Here is a 23,014-nt window from a genome sequence, read left to right on the forward strand (position 1 = left end):
TTTCCTGTCTTCTAACATACAGCACAGCTCTGTATCCAGCAGCAGTTCACACCTCTGCTGGAGGTTTCACATGAAAACTCAGACACCAAATAAGCTTCTATTACAGCAACTGCTGTAGCGTTATCCAAGCATCCTCTTGGAGCATTTGTTTTATGGGATGCGTTGCTCATGTGTTCTGCTGTTCATGTTTCAACAAGTAAAAGCTGAGAAAGGAACTCCACCAGCTGGAGCTTTTAGGATAGTTGAGACACCTCATTATCTGAAGCTGTTCAAAACTATTGCAAGTACTCGAGTATTAATGAAATAAGGAAGATAGATAGGTTTTAGAAATAGGGCTTTGTTTTAACTTACGTACATTGGCATTTGCAAGATAATTTTGCTGAATAACTGCATGGGTACATGATGAAAAGTGAGCTGGCCGCTTTACTGCTTCCCTTAGTCTCAAGGGGACAGAGTCATATTGTAAATTTGTAATATCCACAATGATAAGACTGTACTGCTAAAACGTTGTGTTTTCAGTTAACTTTTTCCCTTCAACCTCTTCTGTACTTGTACCCCACCCTCTCATGATATTTAAGCACTGGGTACCCCAAGCCTTTCCTGGAGGAAGTTCAGAAGTAGCTGTAGGATCTCTGCTTTCTCTGAGCCTGTCGGCAACGGAGTCAGAAAACAAGGTTAACTGAATCACATTTCAACTTTATTATAAAATTATAAACCAAACTTCTGTACCAAAACTAGTAAGTTTTAACCATTATAGTACCAAGAGGATTTAATAGAGAATAACATGCCATTTCAAGTAGAATATTAACTTTTAAAATATTTAAATTATGTACAGTGTACATAAAGCACATAAATATTTCTGTTTCTTTTATTAGTTCAGATCACTATATTCCTTTGGATCATTAATTAGTTTCCTCCAGATTTTGATTTTTTCCTTTAAAAATAATCATATCCATAGTAGAGAATCCATTTTTGCAAGGGAAACACTGTAGTCAAGAGAAAAAAAAAAGAGAAAAAAAGAGCCTTCCCTTCAGAAAGCACATTTCTGAGTCCTGTGGTGGGTACATCTTCTCATTCCTAACATTTCAGGCATTGATCTGCAACTGATTTATCTGCTGTAGAAAATCAGCCTACTCTCTACAAGTAAGAGTACATCTGTCCACAGGGGAATAATCTCCTTCCTGTTAAATTCCCCCAGCCCTGAGTTTATTGAAAAATATGACAACATGAATTTTCACAGTGAATTTACTAAATGAGGCTGTTCAACACTTTGTATGGGTATTCTTGTACCTCTTAAAGAGGTCCCTGGGAACCTCTTGAAGAGTAAATACAGTTACTGCTTACCTGCAATTTTTATTTAACACGGTGCACTGAATTGTACCAGCACTCTTCTCATGCTGCGTTAGAGAACAACCCGAACAGGGAAAGAGGTAAAACTCAGAAGTTTTAGTTCAATAAACCTCAGCAGCTGTTGCATTTTTATGGCGTTGAGAGACCACCTCAATAGTGCAGAGGTTCTGCTGCCTACTGCCTGACAGATTTCTTCATCTTAAGTGCTTTTTTCATTCCAGCTTGCAGAGACGAGCCTCCCCCCTCCATGGCAGTTGAGGAGCTGCTACTCACGCACTACTCCATGTCAAAGATTACAGAATTTTAATTTGCTGTTAACATACATTACCATGTATTGCAAAAGCAGATGACTTTGGTGTCCATTTCTGTAACTGCGCTTCCACTACTCCTGAAGCTGTAAATGAACACTTGGGTTTTTATGCTGTTCCTCTGCTGGCAGCGGTGCAGAGATTCAGTTTGACCACTAAGTGATCACCCCCGATAAAGGGGAAAGCTAGACAGGAAAAGACCTGCAGCAGAAGGTACTCAGCTTTACAAATGAAGTACAGTCCCACGGTGGCTGCAAACTTAAGGCATCAAGATTCTGACCAGCCCAACGGACTGAATTCTAGGAGGCCACTGAGGGAAAAATACACCTTACAATTTTCTCCAACAAGGCTTCCAAATGAGGACAGCTGTAAGGGCTTGCAATTGTCATGTATCAGACCACAGAATCTCTTATCCACTCTCACGTAGAAAGAGCACAAAATAAATTTTGTGCTTTTGATAAGCAGCCGGAGCGTAACAGGACTGTGAAGTTGAGCAAAGGGGAGGATAAGAGGGAAGCTGATTAGCACACAGAAGCACCTGCAGTGATGGTCACTCACCTTGTTGATTCAAGGGAGACAAAGTTTGCTTTCTTTCATGTCTCCCCTCTAAAAAGAAAAAGTCACCTGTACTTAAATATGATTGTGTAGCAGTGGAATCCTTACTACTCTTTAGCTGTTCGTTTTCCACGCTAAACCCTTTAAAAGGCTCAAGCCTTAGATTCGTAGCTCCTTAATCAAGTGAAGTCAGTTCAGTTTGAAAACGATGCTGGCATATACTGTAAGGAAGCCTTTGAAGTCAAAGGAATCAACAACTGTCAGACTAGAAATCTCCCTCTCGCTGGTGTGTAAACAGAAGACCACCACCACACAAGGTAAGGCGCTGTATTTCAGAGTCTCACTCCCTTTACATTTTTCAATAATACGAAGTCCATCTCCAAATAAAATTATACATTTTTCCACAATTGCACTAGCCTAGAATTACGCTTATTCTGCAAATGGAAATCAGAGGCAGTCTGCCTGTCCTGCAAGCATAAGAATTTAACATTAAATTAAAAAAAAAAAAAATAACAAGCACAGTAAAACTGTGATCTTTGAAAAGAAAGTTGTTCCTGGTGTATAGCCTAAGCAGCAAAACAAATGTCACCTTTTGAGACCCCAGTCCACTTTTTTATTATTATTATTATTATTCAGGCAAAAATACAAAGCCTCTGGATCTGGTCTTTGTGGTGGAAAGCCAAGCATCCATCTGTCCCCCACACCAATGGATACAGTTCTAGGCGGGAGGTTGTTAAAGATTTCTGTGTCTGCTGCTGGCAGTAAGCTCCGAGGAGTCCAGGCACTGTGGTGTAAAGCACGATAGTGGGAAGAGCACAGCCAGGCATGGCTTGAGTAAGAACAATTTTCCCCAGGCTTCATCCTTCCCCAGCTTCCAATGGGGTCCATATGCTAATTTCTGACCTAACTATTCGTAGCGATTTTGACCGTTCCTCTAACAGCAGATGAGGCTTTAAGGCACCAGTCTTCCTCACACACACTTAGGACTTAAAGACGTGGACAGCCCGTATCACGTACTGCCGGCAGATGGGACATTCGCTCATCCGCTTCCCACACTTGGTGCAAGTGACCATGTGGCCGCATTCCAGCAGGACACAGTCGATGGGTGCGTCCATGCAGATTTTGCAGAGGTTTTCCTCCGCGCCAGGGAGCCCGGCACCACCTGAGCAAAAAGGAGACCACGGTTTGCATGAGAGAAAGAAAGGTACATCCTTTTTGTGCAATCTGAGAGTTGTCTTTATCGAAGGGCTTCCCAAAGCACGCTGGAGGTCTGGAAAAAAATTCCCCTCTTGTCTACACTACCGTGGATAGATCTGTTCTGTCTGGCAAACAGCAGAACGTTTTAGCTTTTACACAGTATTTTCTATGTCATGAAAACAGAAATACCACTGAGATTCTTAGCGATGAGACGACTGAAGGAACATTAAGAATGTCACTTACCAGTTTGATCGTCAGTGTCAGAAACTGCAACATAAGAAAAGAAAGTTATTTGGTGAGAATAAGAGAAGCTGGAAAAAAATTTTACTCGAGCGGTACTATTAAGCAGGAGATGAAAGCCCTGAAGGGAGGTTACTAAAACAAAACTGCTTTTTGCTGATCCCCATGCAGAGGTTCAGGCTGATTCTCTGGTCAGGATAGAAACTCTCCGTTACTGAGCTTCCACAATAGTCAACGCTTCACAAAGATAAGCAACGAACTGAAGCGATTTCTCAATTTCTATGACGGTCCTGGAATGTACGCGGTGTTTGGCTTCCTAGAACTACAATTTCAGTAGCCCCTTGTGACAGTTTCTTTGGTGTTACACAATCTCACTGATACTCTTGAGCACAGCGGAGACACATGCACGGGCAACAGTAATTAAGAGAAAAAGGGTAAATTCTGTTAAAAGCACAAGATACAATGAAAGAAGATTATAAACCCAAAGCAGTTGTCTTAAATCTTTTCTTATTCATAGAGGAGAAGGTGTAGAGAGATGTGTTTAAGAAAACAATTTACAAGTATATGTGTTTTTAAACTAATCATCTAGAATTGCGAACTGGCACCTGAAAGTCAAGCCAGATACATTCTCTCTGCACCTCTGTCACACCACTGTCCCCTCATCAGGAGCGGGTAGCACACAGGAGGAACACTCTTGGGATCAAGAGGACAGAGTCAAACCACAGATAACCACAACTCTTCAGCCGTGGTAGCCACTGTCACTGAGCACGTGCCCGCTCTGAATTGCCCGGCTGCTTCTTGGTAGCATTTTCCTGCTAGGGCAGGGCATTTTCCTGCTCGCTTTGCCAGCTGCCATGAGTCAACAGATAAGAGCTCACCCCAGCGCTGACAGTCATCTGTCTACAGTCACGCATCAGCTGTTCTGAGGGCGATGCAGTGACCAGTGCGATGCGCCACAGCTATACCCAACCCCGAGATGACAGGCGCACAGTTCTCATTTGTTGCTGCTACAGGGAAGTCACTCTCCAGAGCTTCCACAACGCTCTCCTCTTAGACAACGACAAGTAGCGGTGAATAATGTTTAGCCACTTTCACCCTAACGTGCATAACACCCTCCATTCTCCCCACTTGCAAGAAACAGAAACGTGAAAGAAGTTCTATTTCCTTCTGCAACTGTCCATAAGAAGGGAAAACCTGGAAAACAGGCACACGTTTGCCAAGTTTCTTACCTAGATGCTGAAGGTCTTTCTCTTTATAAAGACGAGTCACTCTCTCTAGCAGCTCCCACTTTTCACAGCAGCCTTTGTAGTTGACAAAGTTGCGAGCAAGAATTTCCTTCAGCTGTCGCACTGAGAGCGCATTGATGTCTCCGATGCTTCTTAGATCAGAGAGAGAAGCCTTCCTCCCCGGCACCAGGTTGTCTTCTGAGTCAGTAGACTGAAAGGGAACACAGATGGAATAGTTCTTGCCCTCAGCACATAGCACTTTGATTTAAATCAACTTTCAATATGCGCACTAGCGGGAATTCACGTTTGGATGTACGTATAACTCCCATTACTCCGTGAATTCCTCCATCTATCAGAAACACAAGTCCTAGGATGGAAATAAATAATTTTTATTATTATAGTGTCCAAGTGACACCAGTTCTTTCTGTATGCGGAGGACAAGATGATGCCAAAGAAAGGGGTTGCTTGGGTCTGCCAGTGGTCAGTCTGAACTACCGGTTAGCCACCCACCTCTCTGCAGTCACAACTCTGGTAGCAAACACAGCCTAGAAAACCTGGCAATCCTTGTCATCTAATTCCAGGACACACAAACCTGTGTCTCCTCCTCTGTTGGTGCTTCTGCTGCATTCTCAACTCCTGTCATACCGACTTGGCTTGGAGGCACGTAACCGTTTGCCTAGAAGAGGAAATAAAGCTTTCACCACCAGCGTTATCTCTGTGTGTCCAAAGGGAAATAAGCTCGATAATTAGCGTAACTGCAAACCCTGCCCACTGGAAGGACAATCTGCAGCACATGGTAAAAGTGAGCACACTCGCAGAAGGTATTTCCTGTGCAGCACTTACGAAAACAAACTTGAAACAGGTAAAACTTTTTGAAACTGCGGTGCAGCATCCGACCTTTTGAAGCCCTGCTTTATTTAAACCCCGATCGAGTACTGGTACAGACAGATGCCACATGATGTTCTTGTGAGGCTGGATCATGTGGAGACCAAATGTATATGCACAAACACATATGTATATGCAATCCTTCACCGCAGTGGCTGCAATGTGTGACATTGTGTGGAATCACAGCTCTGATGGCACGTGGGGTATCAGTGCAAGGCTCTGTGTAAGACTCCTCTGTAACACAGCTCAAAGGCTACAGGCCATATTCGACACAACGGTACAGAAGCACCCCCTCAGGTGGGTTCTGGACTGGACAAATAGGTGATACTAAATGAAGGAGCGGCAGCAACAAAGCTGGAGAATGAGAAGGGGCACTTTGTGCTTTGTGCACTTAATAAAATGAAAGTAACTGGAGTGTAACTCTAGCTGACGGGGCCTCAGCAGCTATCATTCCCTCCTGGGGTTTCCCTACTGACAAAGGGGACTGTAATGTTACCACCCTACTTATCTAAGCGGTGACTTGTTAATATTTACAAAGCAAAAGAATAACAATAATGATGAAAGAGCCTGAACTGTAGCTGGATCTCATGCAAGTCAAGACAAGAAGCTGAAATGTGCCAGAAAGGGAAGATGACAGAGCTGAACATGCTGGTAAAAACTGGGATGGCAATATCCAGAAAACCTGAGAATGAAAATGCCCTTTAATGATTTGTAAAAAATGTCTTTCCAGGAAAACTTCTTTTGTGCTAGATGTATCTGCTGAGGAAGCAGAAGGTACTTTCACAGCTCTGGTCCCCAGGAAACTAAATATACCTAATAACTCAGTAATAGAACTAGGAGCAGATGTCAAACGCTGAGTAAACTTCCCATACCAGATAGCAGAAAGACAAACAAAGCAACGTCAATAAAAAATAATTAAGCTCAAATGCCCCCGACAAGGTTCATCAGAACCGCAGGTTTCATCGTGGACTGAAGACTAACAATGGACATGGGCTTTGTCTACTATTCGCCTTGGTGCAGGAGATACCAAAAACCTCACCCACCTCACTATCATCTTCCCCAGCAGCCCCAAATCCACCATTACTTCAAATTGTGCTTGCTGTCTTGCACGTGAATTAGAGAACAATAATAACAGTTTCATCTAACACCTACATAGAACTGTCAGAAAGTTGTCGACATTAACACAAGACAAATCTGCGCCCCAACACAAACATCAGGTACCAAAGGAACCCGTCACAGGAGTATCTAGTGGCAATGGCAAGCGTGGGGCAGAGCACCAGAGAAAACACGTCTCAGAACAGTTATGTTTTTCTCAGAGGGAGCGTTCAGTACGCCCAGCACTGCCCACCAAATTAAATTCCACTAGTGCAGAAAACAAATAGCACGTCAGAGTTGGTGCAGCAGCAAGGCAGTGTAAAACAACTCATCTTATTTTCCTAATTATCCTGTAGGAAAGTGTGAGGTCCTTACTCCAAAACCTGAGAAGAGCACGTATAAAATGCAACTGAAGTATTTTGTCATCTGTTCTAAACAGAAGCCCTCCTTGCTTTTTAAGCAGGCATCTTCAATGTAATTTTTTTTGGTGCATTATCTACTTGCAAAATCTCATGCAACATCTTAGTAGTTAATCCAAAACCAGAGATGAATGAGTTTGCAAAAGATGCTTCTGGCTAGAGACTGTACCTGTTGATGTTCCTGAGCTAGTGAACTTGAGATGGGATCTGCAGACACGGGAGACGCATCATGCGAGGTAGAAGATGCTATGCTGGTTGGTGGGAGAATCACAAAGTCTTGCTGTCCAGAGGCACTAGTATTAAATGGATTTGTTCTTATCTGATCTTCCTGGGTAGTCACGGGCTGCTGGCCAAGAATCAGAAATACCAAGTCCTCCTTTTCACGACACAACTCTGTGGAAATCTCACGGAGTGCCAAATAGTCTCGTAGATCCTTCACCTTCATCTTTATCAACTCTTCCCGCTGAAAAGCCGTGGCTCGGAAACGCTGGCATAGGTGGCAGAGAAGGGGACCGCCTTCGGGCTGGTTTGAGCAGGATGTACAAAAATTCTTTTTACAGTCCAAGCAGATGTGCTGGTAAAGAGAAGGGAACAGAATCAAACCCACGCACCATGACCTGCCACAACAACCGCAGGCAGCGCTCCCCTACTATCTGGAAGCCAAAGTGAGTGATAGCCTCTGTTATAGCATACAAAACCTAATTTACGAAAAAGTGCCAAGTTACTCACTCCTGTTCCTAGATGAGGAAAAGGACTGATCCCGTGAGCAGATCATTAGATTCTTCATAGTTCTTAAAAATCACTGTTTACACTCCATTTATTCAGAAGGAAATACAGTATTTTTAAACAATTCCCTCAAGTGACAGGAGTTTTCTGCACCATATTCCCGACCTGTTCGTCCAGTTTAAGCCACAGATGAGATCAGGAGATACCGATGAGGCAGCAGACTTTCAAGTTAATTACAGCTGTGCATTGCTTTGTGAAACAACGAAATACTGCTCTGTGCATTAAGAAAGCTCAAGCATTGGAGAGAACTACTTAAAAACATTTATCTATTTCATAAATTTAATACTCGCTAAGAGTGGCCTCCCCCCCTGTTTTTTTTCCCCCTACAATTTTCTGCAATTAAGAAATGAATCTTTTTTTTCACCATAAGAGGAAAAGGAAACAGCAAGGCTTGCAGTGTCTGACAGACTTCAAAGAATACAACATTTATTTATGCAACAAAAATAGCCAGTTTATTTTGAAAATAATACGCACACTGTGTGCCAGTTAGGTGCTAGACAGAAAGTGTTGGAAGTTTTGGAAATATTAGGCCCCAGATGTTTAAAAAAGCTTTATAGATTAAATTCTGTTGTTTAATGTTTATATTTTACACTGTTCTGATCTTGTCACTGAGGGCTCGATTTTCAGAAGTTCCAAGCACTCACAGTCCATGTTGGCTTCTGCAGAAACTTGACTGTTCAACACTTTGGAAAGTCAAATTCTACATTTTCCAATAGGAATAGCAGCAGAACAGCCGCATTATGCGCCTTTTAAGAAGTCCTGAGGGAAGAAAGAACTAGTTTTAGTGCTGGTTAAAAATGCTAATTCACAAGTCTCTGAGAAGAAAAGCATCTCTATGAAATCCTGACATCCTGACCCTTCAGAGCTACACAAGGAAAAATACACACGCGGAGCTGGAGAGAACTCAGACAAAAAAAAAATTGTTTCATTAATTGCTTCTAGTGATTAACGAACATTTTTCACTTCACAGTTCAAAGAAAGCAGACGTTTCTCAATGTTTTAAAAGGTATAAATATACTACTTGCTTACATCAGCTCCTTCTGATCCCCTTTACAGCCCCCCACGTACACCCTCACAATTAGAACCGACAGACTTCTCATTTAGTCCCGGTAATAGACTTATAATGACAGCTAGTGGAAAGAATCCCAGTTTCCTGCCTAAGCCTTTTAAGACATGAAAATTTCTACCACAGAGAGAATCGCTGGTCATGCAAACTTGAAACCTCATCTCAAAATTGCTGTTTGGGGGCCTGCCAAGTACGAGTGACTTTCATCAGTCACAAAGCAAGACAGGAAGGGCAATTTCCACATACCATCCAGTTTTGAGAAGTTTTCCTTAGCTTGGTCATTATAAAAACCATTCGTATGTAACTGACTTTTTTTGACCCTACGATTGCAGGAGCAATCTGGTTCCTCAGGAAATTTTCAGGGCAGAGACAGGAATTACTGGTTGTGCATGTGTCTGGAGCTGGGGAACAAACACTCCACAAAGGCAGAGTAATGGAAAAGAGCCCCTTTGACAACACTTCACTTCTCTCAATTGCCCATCTCTGATGGGGGAGCAACCAGAAGAACCAAGGGGGAAAAAAAAACAAAACAAAACAAAACACAACCACCAAAACACAATCATCCCTGCTTTACTCTGGCGGGGGGAAGCCTCCCCCGTGCTCTGCAGATTGCCAAACCGGCTCCAAAGGCAACCGCTGAACGGCCAAGGACCTTCCAGCCAGAAACCCCCCACTTGAGCACTGACGTGTGTAGATATCACGTCAAGCACAGTACAAGGGCTGCATTATCCAACATGGTTTTTTTTTGCAAGCAATCAACTAATAACATGAGTCTGCCTTAGTTATCAAATGATACATTTGAGAAGTCAAAATAAAACCAGACATGTCTCGGGCTTATCAGTTCACCACTAGGATTTGTCTTCAGGGAAAAGAAAAATCCCCCAGCCTGTATCTGAGCATCAAGTATTTAAACATGCACAGAAGCTGTTTGCCAAACCTCAGTATTAAGCAGCTTTCACAGCTTCGGTATATTCATTGAACTCTGACTGAAAGGGCAATGCTTCAAGACACCGGTCTCTTCCGAACAAGTAGTTTCAAATGTTGTTGTAAATTAAAACCTGTTACTAAGAGGGCAGACCATTTTTGAATGATGCTTAACTAACCGGTAGCACGGCGACAGGATGGTCAAACAGAAGTGAAATACTTTAAATCAGAAGTCTGTCCAGAATGGAACCTGTTCTGGTTGTTTGCTCTAACGGCTAGTCTCCCGGAGACACCAGGATGGGCCTTTGATACACTTGGCTCTTCTCTGGATGCAGGATGAAATGAAGAAATGCCAACATTCAAGCTTTCACTACGGCTACTGTTGTTCGGGTTGGCTTTTTTTTCTTTTTTTTAATCTTACACTCAGCCTTGCCAGGAGCTTTTTCTGTAAGTATGCAAAGAAAAGCATCTTCCTGAAAATGTCAGCCAACTTAAGGCACTGACATCAGAAAATGGGGGAGGAAGGAATAACAATCTGACCTATCCACCAAGAATGCCGCCATAGCTTCTATCAGCAGAGAGGGAAATGAAGAACGCTTGTTTTAAATTTAGCAGATTTTGTGGAATCAGTTTGCTGCAGAAAACCAAGATCAAAAAGCCACATAACAGAAGGAAAACACAAAAAACCTGAGAGATTTTTGCTACCATGATTAAATTTTACATCCTTTAAAGATGCTCCAATAGTTACTTTAAAGCATTTTTAAAGTACATGCTCCACTCAAATGTCCCCTAGCCTAATCCTTTTAGTTGGTGCCATGTTAGATGAAAATTAAAATACGGTTATGATAAAAGATTGAGTACTTAAGATACCGTCATTCAGCTTTTTGGGTTTTTCTTTGTTTGTTGGTTTTGTTTTTTTTTTAAAGCAATCTAGGTTATCTTTATGGTCACCAATGTGGAAGGAATTAATTTTTATCCACTGTATTTCAGCATAAACATTAACTGGACGCTAGAGTTCAAAGGTACTGCCTCTCCTGGGGGAAAGAATGCAGAGGTTTCCACACTCTCATTGCAGCAAAGTGAGATTTCATACACCTCTTGGTCCATATCAACAGAATTAAAGAATTAACGTGGCTTACAAACCTCTCGTGTTTTATAAGTTACGTATCCAGCTCTCTTCTGGAGACCAAGGGCTGATGGATGAGCTCTGGCAGACCTTCCCGCAGCTGTTTAAGCCTTGCCACCTGTAACCACCGAGCTCAAGTGGGTTCCACGGATTACTGCTCAGTAGTTGTGGTGGCAGAAGGAAGGTGGAAGGAAGGTTTAGGAGCCCCCCTCCACAATGCAAAATAGAATCCTCAAACTCATTTTCATTGATAGTCTGCGCTGAATGGGAGCAGCTGAGACAAGCACACATTGTACTCTGCTGCCCCAGTTACACTGACAGCCAAATCCAGCAGGAAAACAGGGAAGTCTGCTGGTGGCAGAAACGCCTTAAACTGCTTCAGCAGATCCTCTGCAATGTGCACTCCAGAGCTTCACCTCGCCCCCATCACTCAGTATGTTTTCATATATCTGGAGTGGTACTGTGACTCTTACACAAGAGACTGCTTTAAAGACAGCTTATATTAGAACATACGTTTTAGAAGATACCAGGAAAAACGGGACCATGGCTCTAGCACTGCTACTGTCTAATCCAGACTTAACTGCGTGAATTGTTTTCATTTCAAAAGCTGAATTGTCTACGTCAACTATTCGCTACTATGCAGAAGAGTAAGCGCTGGATTCTGAATAATTCTTTCCACAAGTGTTTGCAAAGATACATCACGTTAATGAGGACAATGTTGAAGAAAACACTACACAGAGTCCTGTGCAGTGACTGCACCATTCCCACCTGACCCAGAATCTGCCTACTGTCAGAAAAAGTCTAAGCATACTTGTATACCCAAAATATATTCGCATATATACCCAACCGCCAAAATATATTACCAAAATTCAAATTTGAAGTGATTTCTGGAGCAATAACACTTCTCAGGGCAAAAATGCAAAAACATCCCTGTTGTTCCATGAGTAGAAAGCAACAGCTCTGCCTAGACTTACCATTTCTCAGGTATGTGCCAGCGTGCACGAATAAAATGGTGCAAGAAAGACGAATTTATTAATTCCCCCATGTAATCTAAAAGGGGTGTGGCCAAAATTCACTGTTAATTTTTAAGTTCTCACATTAACAAATTCAGTAACATGCTATACGTAAGACACTTAAGCCACAGAGTTTGGACTCTCAGCAACTTTCCTCACTAAAACATTTTTAAAGCAGCATTATAGGAACCGCCATGCCCAAATAACGCCCCAGACAGGGTTTGCTGTCTAATTAAAAATCTTGCGGCAACAAGACATCCATATGCTCACAAATGAAGTTTACAGAGAAGATAAAATGGATTTAGTCTTTCTTTTCTTTTTTCTTTTTGGCACCGAGCCTCAGCAATTCAACACCCACCCTCAATAAACTTCCATGGCTTTTTAGTTTGAGCAACAACAGTTTGGAAGAGAGAGATGCAGATCTTCCTTTACTGAAAGCACAAACAGATTACAAAACTTCTTGCTGCAACCTTTTTTTTTTTTTTTTTTTTTTTTTTAAAAGGACATTAGTGTTTTTAAATAACAAACTTTAAAACTCATGGTCGAGTTAACGCTCCTTTAACTGATTGTAAGTAGTTTGGCTTTCTTCTTCAGTGCCTGGGAAAGCCAAGTCTACTAAAGGTTAACTACTGCATTTCCAGTCATCTTTAACTACCTCTGCTAATTGCTAAAGAATGACTAAAGAGACAGAAGCAAAGGCAAGCTGTCTTCTCCCATATGGCACGTCCTCGAATCAGAAGCCTCTAATGGGCACCCATTGCTCTTCAAATAGGCTTTTTCTAATTAAACGGAAGTCAGATGAACAGCGCCCTAAGTCCAGGGGGCAGGAGAAGCCCTTTGCGACTCACCTTCCTCGAGGAGCTGTCGAAGCGCACGCCACAGGCTTTGCAGCTCTGTTCAGGAGCGGTGGGAGAGGGGAAGGAGCTGTACCCGGGGTTGGAATACGCCTGGGCTCCGGCTCCCTGCTGCGGCTGCGGCTGCGGCTGCATCTCTTCAGGTGAGCCATCCAGACAAAACCAATTACAACAGCTTGCCCACATAGTCACTGAAAGTGGGAAACAGAGACACATTAGAAACGACATGGGAAACAATCTGTGAGCTGAAGTGAGAACAAAGCCTAAAATGCATATTTAAATTTCCCACCAGCAATTCATTTTTGACAGTGTGTTTGTCAGTTTTGGACTTTCCTCTAACTTAAAAGCACATGCAAAAGCCAGCCCAGCACGGTATGCCTTTTGTGAGCAAGAAGAAATAAAGTTCAGGATAGTTATTACTGGAATTTCTTAGAGTTAATAGAGTACAGCAAAGATAAGATAAAATTTATGTTATGGCTGCATGAGACTCCATCATCAAGTTTGCCGTAACAGGCTGTCTCTATTCCACATAAACTGTAATACACTTATTTTTTTTGGTGCATCAGGAAAAGCAAACAGAAGCTCAAATTACGTCTCATACATTATTGAAATAAAATCAGCAGCAAGATCATAGATGGCTATTCTTCAGTTTCATTCTAAATCTCTTTACAGATTTACAGCTACAAATCTAAAAAGATAAAATAAAAGACGAGGACAGTGGAGCCACTGATTTATGTTATATGCCAGTTCTCAACTGAATTTGCAGCATTACAAGGCTAAATCATCACACAGTGAGTAAATGTCAGCAACATACGAAAAATCAAATACTAGCTTTTGGTAACTTACTTGGGAAAACAATTGCATTTGAGACACATAATCACTTTTTTTTTTTTTTGCAAGCCAAATATCGATATATATATACACTTACCGAAAATCCTAACAGTCCAGTGCAAAATACACAGTTTTAGAGCCTTCTAAGACCACCCATGCAGCAGTATGCCAGAAACACACTGCTATAAACTTGCTTTTGGGAGTTTACAAAGAAATCGGAATTCATCTGGGCATTCAGCTTCTAGACCATACACCATGTGTCATCACTTACTGGTAAACAGAATACAAATTGCCTCCTCTGCATTTCTGCGTTCACACGGTAGTTCCTGGACTATGTTTTCTTTAATGTCTTAAAAATCAGATGCATCACTGATAAGTGTTCAGCCACTGCTCCACTTCATAAACTTCTGGAAATAAAACATCTCTCAGCTACACAGCCAATTCCTTTCTTCCGCCTCAGTAAGTAGCGCCACTGTAAGACTCCAGATTCCCGAGGGAAGGGGGCTGGTATGAGTCCTAAAGGTTATTTGGTATGATATACTAACATACTGTTCTGTTGGGTTTTGTTTTGTTTTAAGCCCTGTTAAATCTTTTGGGTTGATGTACTTGAATTGGGAAGCTTTTGCAGTTTGGTGCGGTTCCAGTATCTGTAGCTTTAGTGGCATCTTTAATCCTTTCAAAATCCAGCTGAATTTGGCTCGTCAAAGTTCCTGCTGTCGCTGCAGTGGACGTATGCCTTTCAAAATCCACAATGGTGGGCTTACCAATGAACTCTACCCTGCAGGCTCAGCAGATTTTAATGTGTAAGTGAAAATCTACAGATTCACGACATGATAAACAATTCGTAGCGTAACGGATGTGCACAATGCTGTCGTGTAAATTGCACGAAAGGACAGGGGTGAAAGGACAGGGGTGACCAAAGGCACGGCAGAGAGACACACGGTGCAAGGCTATTACTACAGATGCCTGTGGTGTCAAAGAATTCAAATGCTGCTTCTATCAAACACCGACAATCACAGCACTAAAGCGGCGTCAGTGCGTTCTCCATGCCCTACAGTCCTCTCACCGAGTGCTGACAGCAGATTTTGGAGGTGCCTTGACCATCCATTTGGAGCTATTCTCAGACACAAAAAGCAAGCTGCTCTGCTTCCCCAGGAGCCCGGACACCAAACCACCTTGGCAGGAGCGTGCGTGCTCTGCACGGAAAACACTCGGGAGAGTCATCACACCGCAAGACAACGAGATCCTTTGGGCCACCAAGAACTTTGATTGATGTTACATCCCTGTGTTCAAAACCTGCTGTCAGAAGACCATAAGCTTAAACGCTGTTATTATTTATGAACATAAACAAGAATCAATGAAAACCAGTGCAAGTTCTTACTGACACACAGGGATGTGAAGCCTGAACTGCAGTGTCTTAGCCTAACGATTAGTTTCGCATGCCACAGTACTCATCTTGCATAAGCAGAGGTAATTATCACTTAATAAATACATGGAGAGAAGTGCCCCATGCACAGAAATAACGTATCATCCATTTGTATTAGCTCTGCACTGCTATCAAAACACATACTTTAGATATCATACGTAAACGAAACTGACTGACTCTCTTTCTGCACCTTAATTTTCAAGCTATTGGTCCCACTCAGAAGTGAACACATCCTTTCTATTGCAAAAACACTGAATTTCTATTTTAAACCGTGCTGATTGGAGGTTTAATTTGTTCCTAGGAATTGCAAATCTAAACAACACGAAAGCTGCACAGCGAACCAAGTATTCACAGCCTCCACAGCAGTGGAAAACTGCGTCCGTAGTCGGTTCTCTTCCTGTTTGGAGGACCCCTGCAAACCGAAGGCCACCCACGATAACAGAATACACAAACGCTACTGCCTGCCCCAAAAACTTTGTTTTTCTAAAAAAGACAGCCCTCTAATTCACTCTGGAACATTGCAACGTGTCAAACACTGGGAAGAAAAACACAAGGGAGTGCACAAACCAGGATAAAATAAGACAGAACTCAGCATTCAGCTGGAGCTGTAGTTTTGTGTAATTGCCAGGAAATGATTGACAAAAGGCTCAGATGTTGCTTTAGAAGAACCTTAATCCTGCTCATCCACAAAAGCAGGGAAGGGAAACGTCCATAAACAAATGGCTGATAACCAGGACCGTCCTCTATCTGTAATGCTTTCCCAAAGACATTTCCCCTCGTTAAGGGGCACGTGGAAACACGACAGCCATTCCTACAACACAGGCGCACTACTTCAGCCTGTGCCAGCGTATGCCAGGTTTTAATTACTTGAGGACCCCCACATATAGGTGTAAGTTTAAGTTAGGGCTTGTCTACATGCAGTGTTTCCATTGACAAAGATGCTTCACTGAAAGCCACCTCGTGCTGATAGTCGGTATCCACACACAAACGAACAGCTCTCACTTCTCTATCAGCATTTCGGGAGGCTGCTGGGTTCCTGCCGAGCACCTACTTTGCGCTGTGAGCGGGCATCCCACGCTCCTCGTGCCACCCTCAGCTCTTACACAAAGCCGGATTCTCCTCCAGGCACACCGAGAGGTACCTGCCAGCCAGCAACCACCTCCACAGGGCATACGGGTCGGGGACAGCACCCGGGCGATGCCACACCACGGCTCGGACTGCTCCAAGTGCAACAAAAGGAGCTCACGAATGTTTCCACCTCTGCCCATACAGCGGCCATCACACTCTGCATCTCGGTCAACATTGCCCCAACTAATTCTGTAGCTGTCTGCTACCATTTCCGGATTCCCCAGGAGACCACAATGGCTGAAAAGCAACGATTACACTGCTGATACCCGGAACGTGCAGTGGATGCTACATGGGAACTTAAAATGCTGCCACCAGTTCGGCAAAACTTTGCTAACTGGCAGCTATACTACCGAGCAGGTTTGACTGAGGCTTCAGATGCTAAAACATCTCTGGATCTGCCTACAGCCGCACTAAGAAGACAACAAGGAACGCAGGGAAGATTCAGCAGGTGCTTCAAGAGGGATTTTTCCCTTGTTCTATACGGTGTCAGTTTTAGACCCGAGGAAATATGCACTGCCGGTGGGTGAGGACTGGTAGTAGCAAGCAGAATTTCACGGTGAAATTTCAGGGTGGCAATTTCCTAGATATCTCCACAATGCTGTGGCGCTCTACAGCGCAATTATCCCCTTGTTTATTTTATTACTCATTCAGAGGAATATCGTCAGCACCATCCAGAAACTGATAATTTCCGTAAGCAATGCTTTGATGGATGGGCTGTTGGTACAGATGGGACAGAGTTTGAGCATCACAGCTGGAAAGCACTGCCCTGGGTAAAGCCCGTCAATCCTTTGCAGATGAAGGGCAGTTTTACGTGCAAGGAGCTCCCCAATTACACTGAAGTGACAAATGAATGCCCAGCCACAACATTAACCAGCAGAAAGAGCTACTTATCGCTTCTGCTCCAGGGCTTGGTAAACACTTACAGTAACCTGACTAGTATTAACATGTAGGTTTGGAAAAGTTAGCGACACCGTACATTTCAGGAGTTCTCAAGCAGCTTCTCGAATAAAAGATGTTGACTTACTGGCGTGATGAAAGTTACAGTCATGACTACTATCAGCAATCTTCATTATTCTTGGACATGATCCTCATATTGGCCAGTGGGAGCCACAGAAAATAACCGTTTTAACTATGCAGCCAAGCGTGTTTTTGGGAAACTGAAAATCTATATGGCAGGCGCTCAACAGATGACTTCAGGCAGCCAAAAAGTACCTGCCCTAAACCCTAACTGCATGTTGTGCTTAGAGCATCTGCAAGAGCAAAGGGAGAAGGAGCTTCACCAAGGGTGGAGATGCAAGATTAAACACTCCGTCTTGGACCTGCAAACACATCCACCCACATGGCAATCATCACGCTGGGCTCGTTCTTGGGAAGGGGGGGATTGTTTTATCTTCTTGCCATGGTTGATGGGCAAAGCAATGCGAGCACACTGCCGTGCTCTGACAGACAGCTGGGTTTTTTTCAGTATGAAGCTGTGAACTCTGTGACTCTCTTCACTGATTTTAAAACAGAAGAGTGAAATTCATTTCACCACCTGTTCATTAACATGTTCTATACGTCACCATGAGTTTTGTATAAATTTGCAAGCATGATTTAATTCTGGAGGAAGCACCAGCGATGTCGAAGTTTTCCTCCCATACACTGTTGAAGACAGCATTCATAATGCAAGCCTGGATTTTTATACCTTCCATCTTCATTAAAAAAACGTGTTTGAACTCAGGTTCTCACTATATATGCAGTATTAATGCCATAAACTTGCTGTCTGGAGTATCAGAGATCACTGTCTACATACAGGATTTATTACACATGCTTTGTGGATTTCTGTCGCAGGGTAGGCTTTGGCTGTATAGGAAAACAGTGGTTTATGTTTGAGTATAAAATTTCCCTTTAATTTCGTAAGAGTACAAACAGTAAGGGACTAGAACAAGCAAAAGGAACATCTCAGAATCATTGAGCTTTTGGCTCTGTGTAATAAAGCTCTTGATGACTGTGTCTGGCTTCTTTTCGTGACTGCTCAGGAATTTGGAGGCTGGAATGCAGTAGCACCAATGAGAGACTTGAGTTAAGGGATCAAAAGGAACTGAGCTCCCATAGGCAGCTGATTTTGCTCCCACGAGAGGAGAAGCCACAGCAACAAGTACCCTCCTCCTCCTCCTGAGAGACCTTCAACTACTGGAACGCCAGGGCTGATGACCCTTGAGGCTACTGCGAATGGAGAAGGGTGCCAAAAAGGGAGGGAGATGCAAGACAAACAGCAGCTTTGCTAGGGCATGCTTTCCTGCAATAAAATTTGCTCATTAGCTCTATCAGTTGCCCTCACACCTCCTAATTTAGGAGACAACCGTTCACCACAATGAGCTGCTTTTCTATCAGCTCCCTAAACCATGAAGCTCCCCTTTCCATCTCATTCATCGAGAGGCCATGCTCTTTTGACTACCTGCTTCCTACCTTTCAGAACCACCCTATGATGCCGAACCGTCTTCTCCCGTTTCTCAGCAGTTTCCAGGAGGTTAATGCAGAGTCTCTCAGTCTTCTCTCTCCACCTTCCCCACACTCTTTGCCAAACCCCAGGTAACTGCCACACTGCAGAATCCAGCAAGGTCTGTGTGCCTCAAGTACAGATGCTATACACCAACGTGTATCCGACCTGTTATCCACCGTGTGGCCTCCACAACAGCAAAACCGCGTTAATCGGTAAGACACAACTTTCAAGGCAACACACCAAGGCTGGGATTAATGCTATGCACAAAAGTAGTAGGTTCTGCCATTTCTAGGAGCTTGAAGATCACCAAAATCTATTCAGAAAGCCAGAACAGAGCAGTATGGCTTTAAAATATGTATGTCTTGGTAAAGTACGTTTAAAATTATTATTTTTGTATTATTATTCCATGCTGTATCCCCTGCAAAATTCATCAGATTCCACTTCCATGAATGCTGTTTTGCAATGATTTAAATATTTAATGAGTTAACGATCTTGGTTCCTCATTAATAGCATTGTACAATTGCTCATTGTTACAATGTACTACTTTTTTTTTAGTAAACCTGCACTGATAAGAAATGCCTTGCTAAAATTTAATTTCACTAATAACCTACCACTTACAAACGGAATTCACAGCTTGCTTGGTCAAAAATTAGTATTTACTTGGTAACAGAGCTATCAAATAATCTGCTCAAATGACATTTCTGCCTGAAGTACTATTTTTATCAGCCTGTGTCACAGGCACACAGACCTGAATTATGATAAATGGGAGCAACCATATGTTGGGACAGGTGGAAAAGACAGCGAATTAGCCATTCGCAGGAGGCACAAGGGAAGGCGGCAGGTCGCCAGCCCAAGCATGACATTTGCAGAGGTGGCGTCTTAACCAGTACAAAGCATGAGAAAATGAAAAGTGGGGACCAGCCCTGGCTGATCACAAAGCACGTAAATCTAATTTGCTATATACAACAACTGGATTGAACAGATAAGATTTTTACCTAGGGATAGAAAAAAATGTGTTTATGACTAAAGGTACGAGTTCACGCGTGCCCGAGGTGACAGCATGCAGATCTTGAAAAAATAAGTAAATAAATACCCGCACTGTATCATAGCTGGAAACATGAGCATCCAGGGGGAAGAGAAACTGAAATTTTGTTTGGAGGGAGGAGACATTTTTCCATTTTGTTCTGTGCCTTCAGAACATCTGGAGACGTTTCACAGCTCTAACCATCTAAGTATGCAATACCAATAATCTTTAGACAGACAAATACATGATTGCTCACCAGTCTGATCAGCAACTTTGATGTCAGTCTACAGTGTTTCAGGTGAGGAAGTGGCCAGCTATGAAGGCAGAGGACAGAGTATTCCGGTCAATCTGCACCGAGCGGAGTCAGAACCCCATGTCCAGGTTGGTTTCTATGGCGTCTTGGTGAGGCTTCTGCGTGTCCTCGAGTGCCTGCGCTGTCACAAGGCACATCAGGGCTACCATCTGCACTTGAACACTGTCTCCAGACTCACATCCACCGGCTGCTTTCGATGGACAGAGCAGGCTGATACCGGCACTCCATGCCCGAACGCTGTCTAGACCTTCCCCATCGCATGTGGGCAGTACGCGGCTGGTAGATCAGTTCACGTGTCCTGGTGATCCATCTTCAGACCCGCTTCAATACAGCACGACACAGCCGCATCTGTGCTTCTCCACCGCGGGGATGCCTTCAAAAGCCTCTACGTCTGAGCGCTGAGCATCTCAGAAGTCAGGAGACGCAGCACATCCCAACACGTCCAGCCAGGAGCCAGATCAAGGAGCGTGGCACACAACTGGATTCACCAACGGGAGCGCTTACTAGGTGCGCTGCACGCTCCCAGCATGCGAGCCCAAAGGAAGAGAATTTGGCTGCGTACCAGCATTTTAATCAAGGAAGTGACATCCATTTACCACAGAGCAAAAAGTAAACAGCGTTCCCCATTGGGGCAGGGTGTAAAGCAGCGCAGGAAAAAGCTGGAACGGGGCCACTGCAGTTCGGCAGAGACAGCCACACACTGCTCTGATGAAACACTATCACCTGAAATTATTGCTGGTTCCGAAAGAAGCACCAAAGTAAATTCCTAGTTATATGGTACAGAGGAAACCATCAGGCAGACAGAGATCCTTTCATACTGCTATAACCTGATTTGCACTGGAGTAAATTATTTGCAAAGTAAGCCCTTAGAAAATTTGCTTCAAAAGAGAAAAAAATTAAGAATTAGAGTTTTCAGATACATGAAAAAAATACAGTGGCTATTCTAAGAATACTGCAGCTTTACCAGTGTTTATCGGCACGCTATGTTACAAGTAATTCGCAAGCTTACTCTCCACAACACTTGCTGATGCCGTTTGTCAGATTTACAGGTAGATCTTTGGTGAAAGCTCCTTTGCCCATCAGCAAATCCCCCCAATACTGTTACAAGCATGAAGGATCTAAGCTTCAAGCACCTCTTTGAAATTACAGCGCTGCAATTTTCAGTTTAAAATTGAGGAAACGGTTTTAGAAAGCTGTGTGATTTATATGCAGCATTGCAGAGGAAGCTAACGCAACAGCAGAAACAGGAACCCTCTCACTGGACTCCCAGCCTTGCACCTGAACTGCAAACTCACCCACCTACTTTCTCCTCTGCAGCACAAGTAAACCCAAATGATTTTTCCCCAATTTTAACATGAGAAGCTTGGAAATCCAGTTTTGTTTTAAAAGGAACCAGGTACCTGGGGGGTGTGTTATTTCAATGGAAACTGTTTATTTTGACCCAAAATTGCACTTTATATATTGAAAAATATTTAGATAAAAAGTTCTTCTTGCTATTAACTGTAATTAGGTCTCTAAAATGGTCTTAATTTGGTCTCTAAGATGGTCTGTAATTTAGGTCTCTAAGATCTGCCAAGATGGAAATTCAACAACAGCTGTTTCCTTTGCAAGTCAGTGACGTTCTTCCAGCAAGTTAACACAAAACAAGAAAAAAAAATGATTAATGAAATCATGTGACTAGTTTTAGAAAATTATTTATCTTACCCAGTCTGTCTTAATTCCTTAGTCCCATACCTCTTCCCGAGTAATATGCTGTGACCCTAGATAGAATATCTCCCTTCCACTCTCCTGCTATGCTAAAAAACAATTAAAAAATCCAGTGCACTCTTTCACACTGGTACGCTATCCATCAGCAAGACAAAATTAAGTCAGCTGCAATATATGGCATAAACCAAGTCAGAAAGAGAAGAAAGAAAAGTCTGGAGAAGTAAGACTCCGGAGTACTCTTTTATTACCATTCCCACCCTCCTAGCATCCTGCCTGGGTGTAGGTGTCTCTCTCTCCTTTGTCCCACACACAAAAGTGGCAGCGAAAGTGGACGTTCTCTGTCAAAACTTCAGCAACGAGCAGTCCAGGAATCCTAGACTATCACATACCGTCTTCAATCAGTCCTTTTCATTACAGGGAAAAAGGTCAATGCTGGCTCACGCTCTGAATTTTTCCCTCTGTTCATTCACATCGTCACAAGCCTACCTTGGATTTAGTTTCGGCCAGCCGGTTTTTTCAAGCAGGGGGTAGCTGCTAGAATTGTAATTGCAATATGTAGCAATAAATTGCTAAATGACAACCTGAAAATTTAAATAACTGTGTGGCCTCCTTAACCAGCTCTATTCAAGAAAAGTTGTCATCCCATGCTCTCCAGACTTCATCTCAAAACCCACCTCAACCATTCTTCTACGACAGCCCCGCGGCAAGGCCTGGGGGAGGTTACCTGGATCTGTGCCCACCTAAAACCCAGAAACAGTCTCCAAAGGCACAACATAAGTTTTTCAGGGAGTCTTCCTCCTCGTAACGCTACATATGCCTCACTCTCTTTGCAAATTTTACATTGCCCAGAACAGAAAGTTGCTCAAACTCAGTTTCTGCTGTGCTGCAAGACTGCTATGAACTAAATGACTTCAGCATGCAGATAGTACAAGCAGGAGCAGCTCCACAATGTAATCAGAGACACGAGGGGAACAGCTCTGAATCGCCTCAGCTTTCACCATGGAAGAAGGTAACCACTGCTGGATAGCTTAACAATACTCTTGTCCTAAACGGGGGGAA

The 23,014-nt window shown here is 43.1% G+C and overlaps 1 protein-coding gene across 6 annotated transcripts in view; it reads right to left on the reverse strand.

Moving 5' to 3' along the window:
• Positions 1–262: 262 nt before the first annotated feature.
• Positions 263–23,014, reverse strand: part of RFFL (ring finger and FYVE like domain containing E3 ubiquitin protein ligase) — a 33,932-nt gene continuing 11,180 nt past the window's right edge. For 4 of the 6 annotated variants that reach the window (XM_063340533.1, XM_063340531.1, XM_063340529.1 and 1 more), the window contains 6 exons: positions 13,039–13,235; positions 7,445–7,849; positions 5,469–5,552; positions 4,880–5,087; positions 3,654–3,677; positions 263–3,375 (listed from right to left, as the gene is read on the reverse strand). In XM_063340533.1, the coding sequence (XP_063196603.1) occupies positions 3,194–3,375; positions 3,654–3,677; positions 4,880–5,087; positions 5,469–5,552; positions 7,445–7,849; positions 13,039–13,230 (1,095 nt within the window). In that variant the 5' untranslated portion in view covers positions 13,231–13,235 and the 3' untranslated portion in view covers positions 263–3,193. Of the gene's footprint in view, positions 3,376–3,653; positions 3,678–4,879; positions 5,088–5,468; positions 5,553–7,444; positions 7,850–13,038; positions 13,236–14,146; positions 14,215–20,191; positions 20,685–23,014 lie in introns of those variants that run through there. The other 2 variants (XM_063340534.1, XM_063340530.1) reach the window with 2 other exon arrangements.

Source organism: Chroicocephalus ridibundus, chromosome 7, assembly GCF_963924245.1.
Source record: "Chroicocephalus ridibundus chromosome 7, bChrRid1.1, whole genome shotgun sequence".
Lineage (NCBI taxonomy): Eukaryota > Metazoa > Chordata > Aves > Charadriiformes > Laridae > Chroicocephalus > Chroicocephalus ridibundus.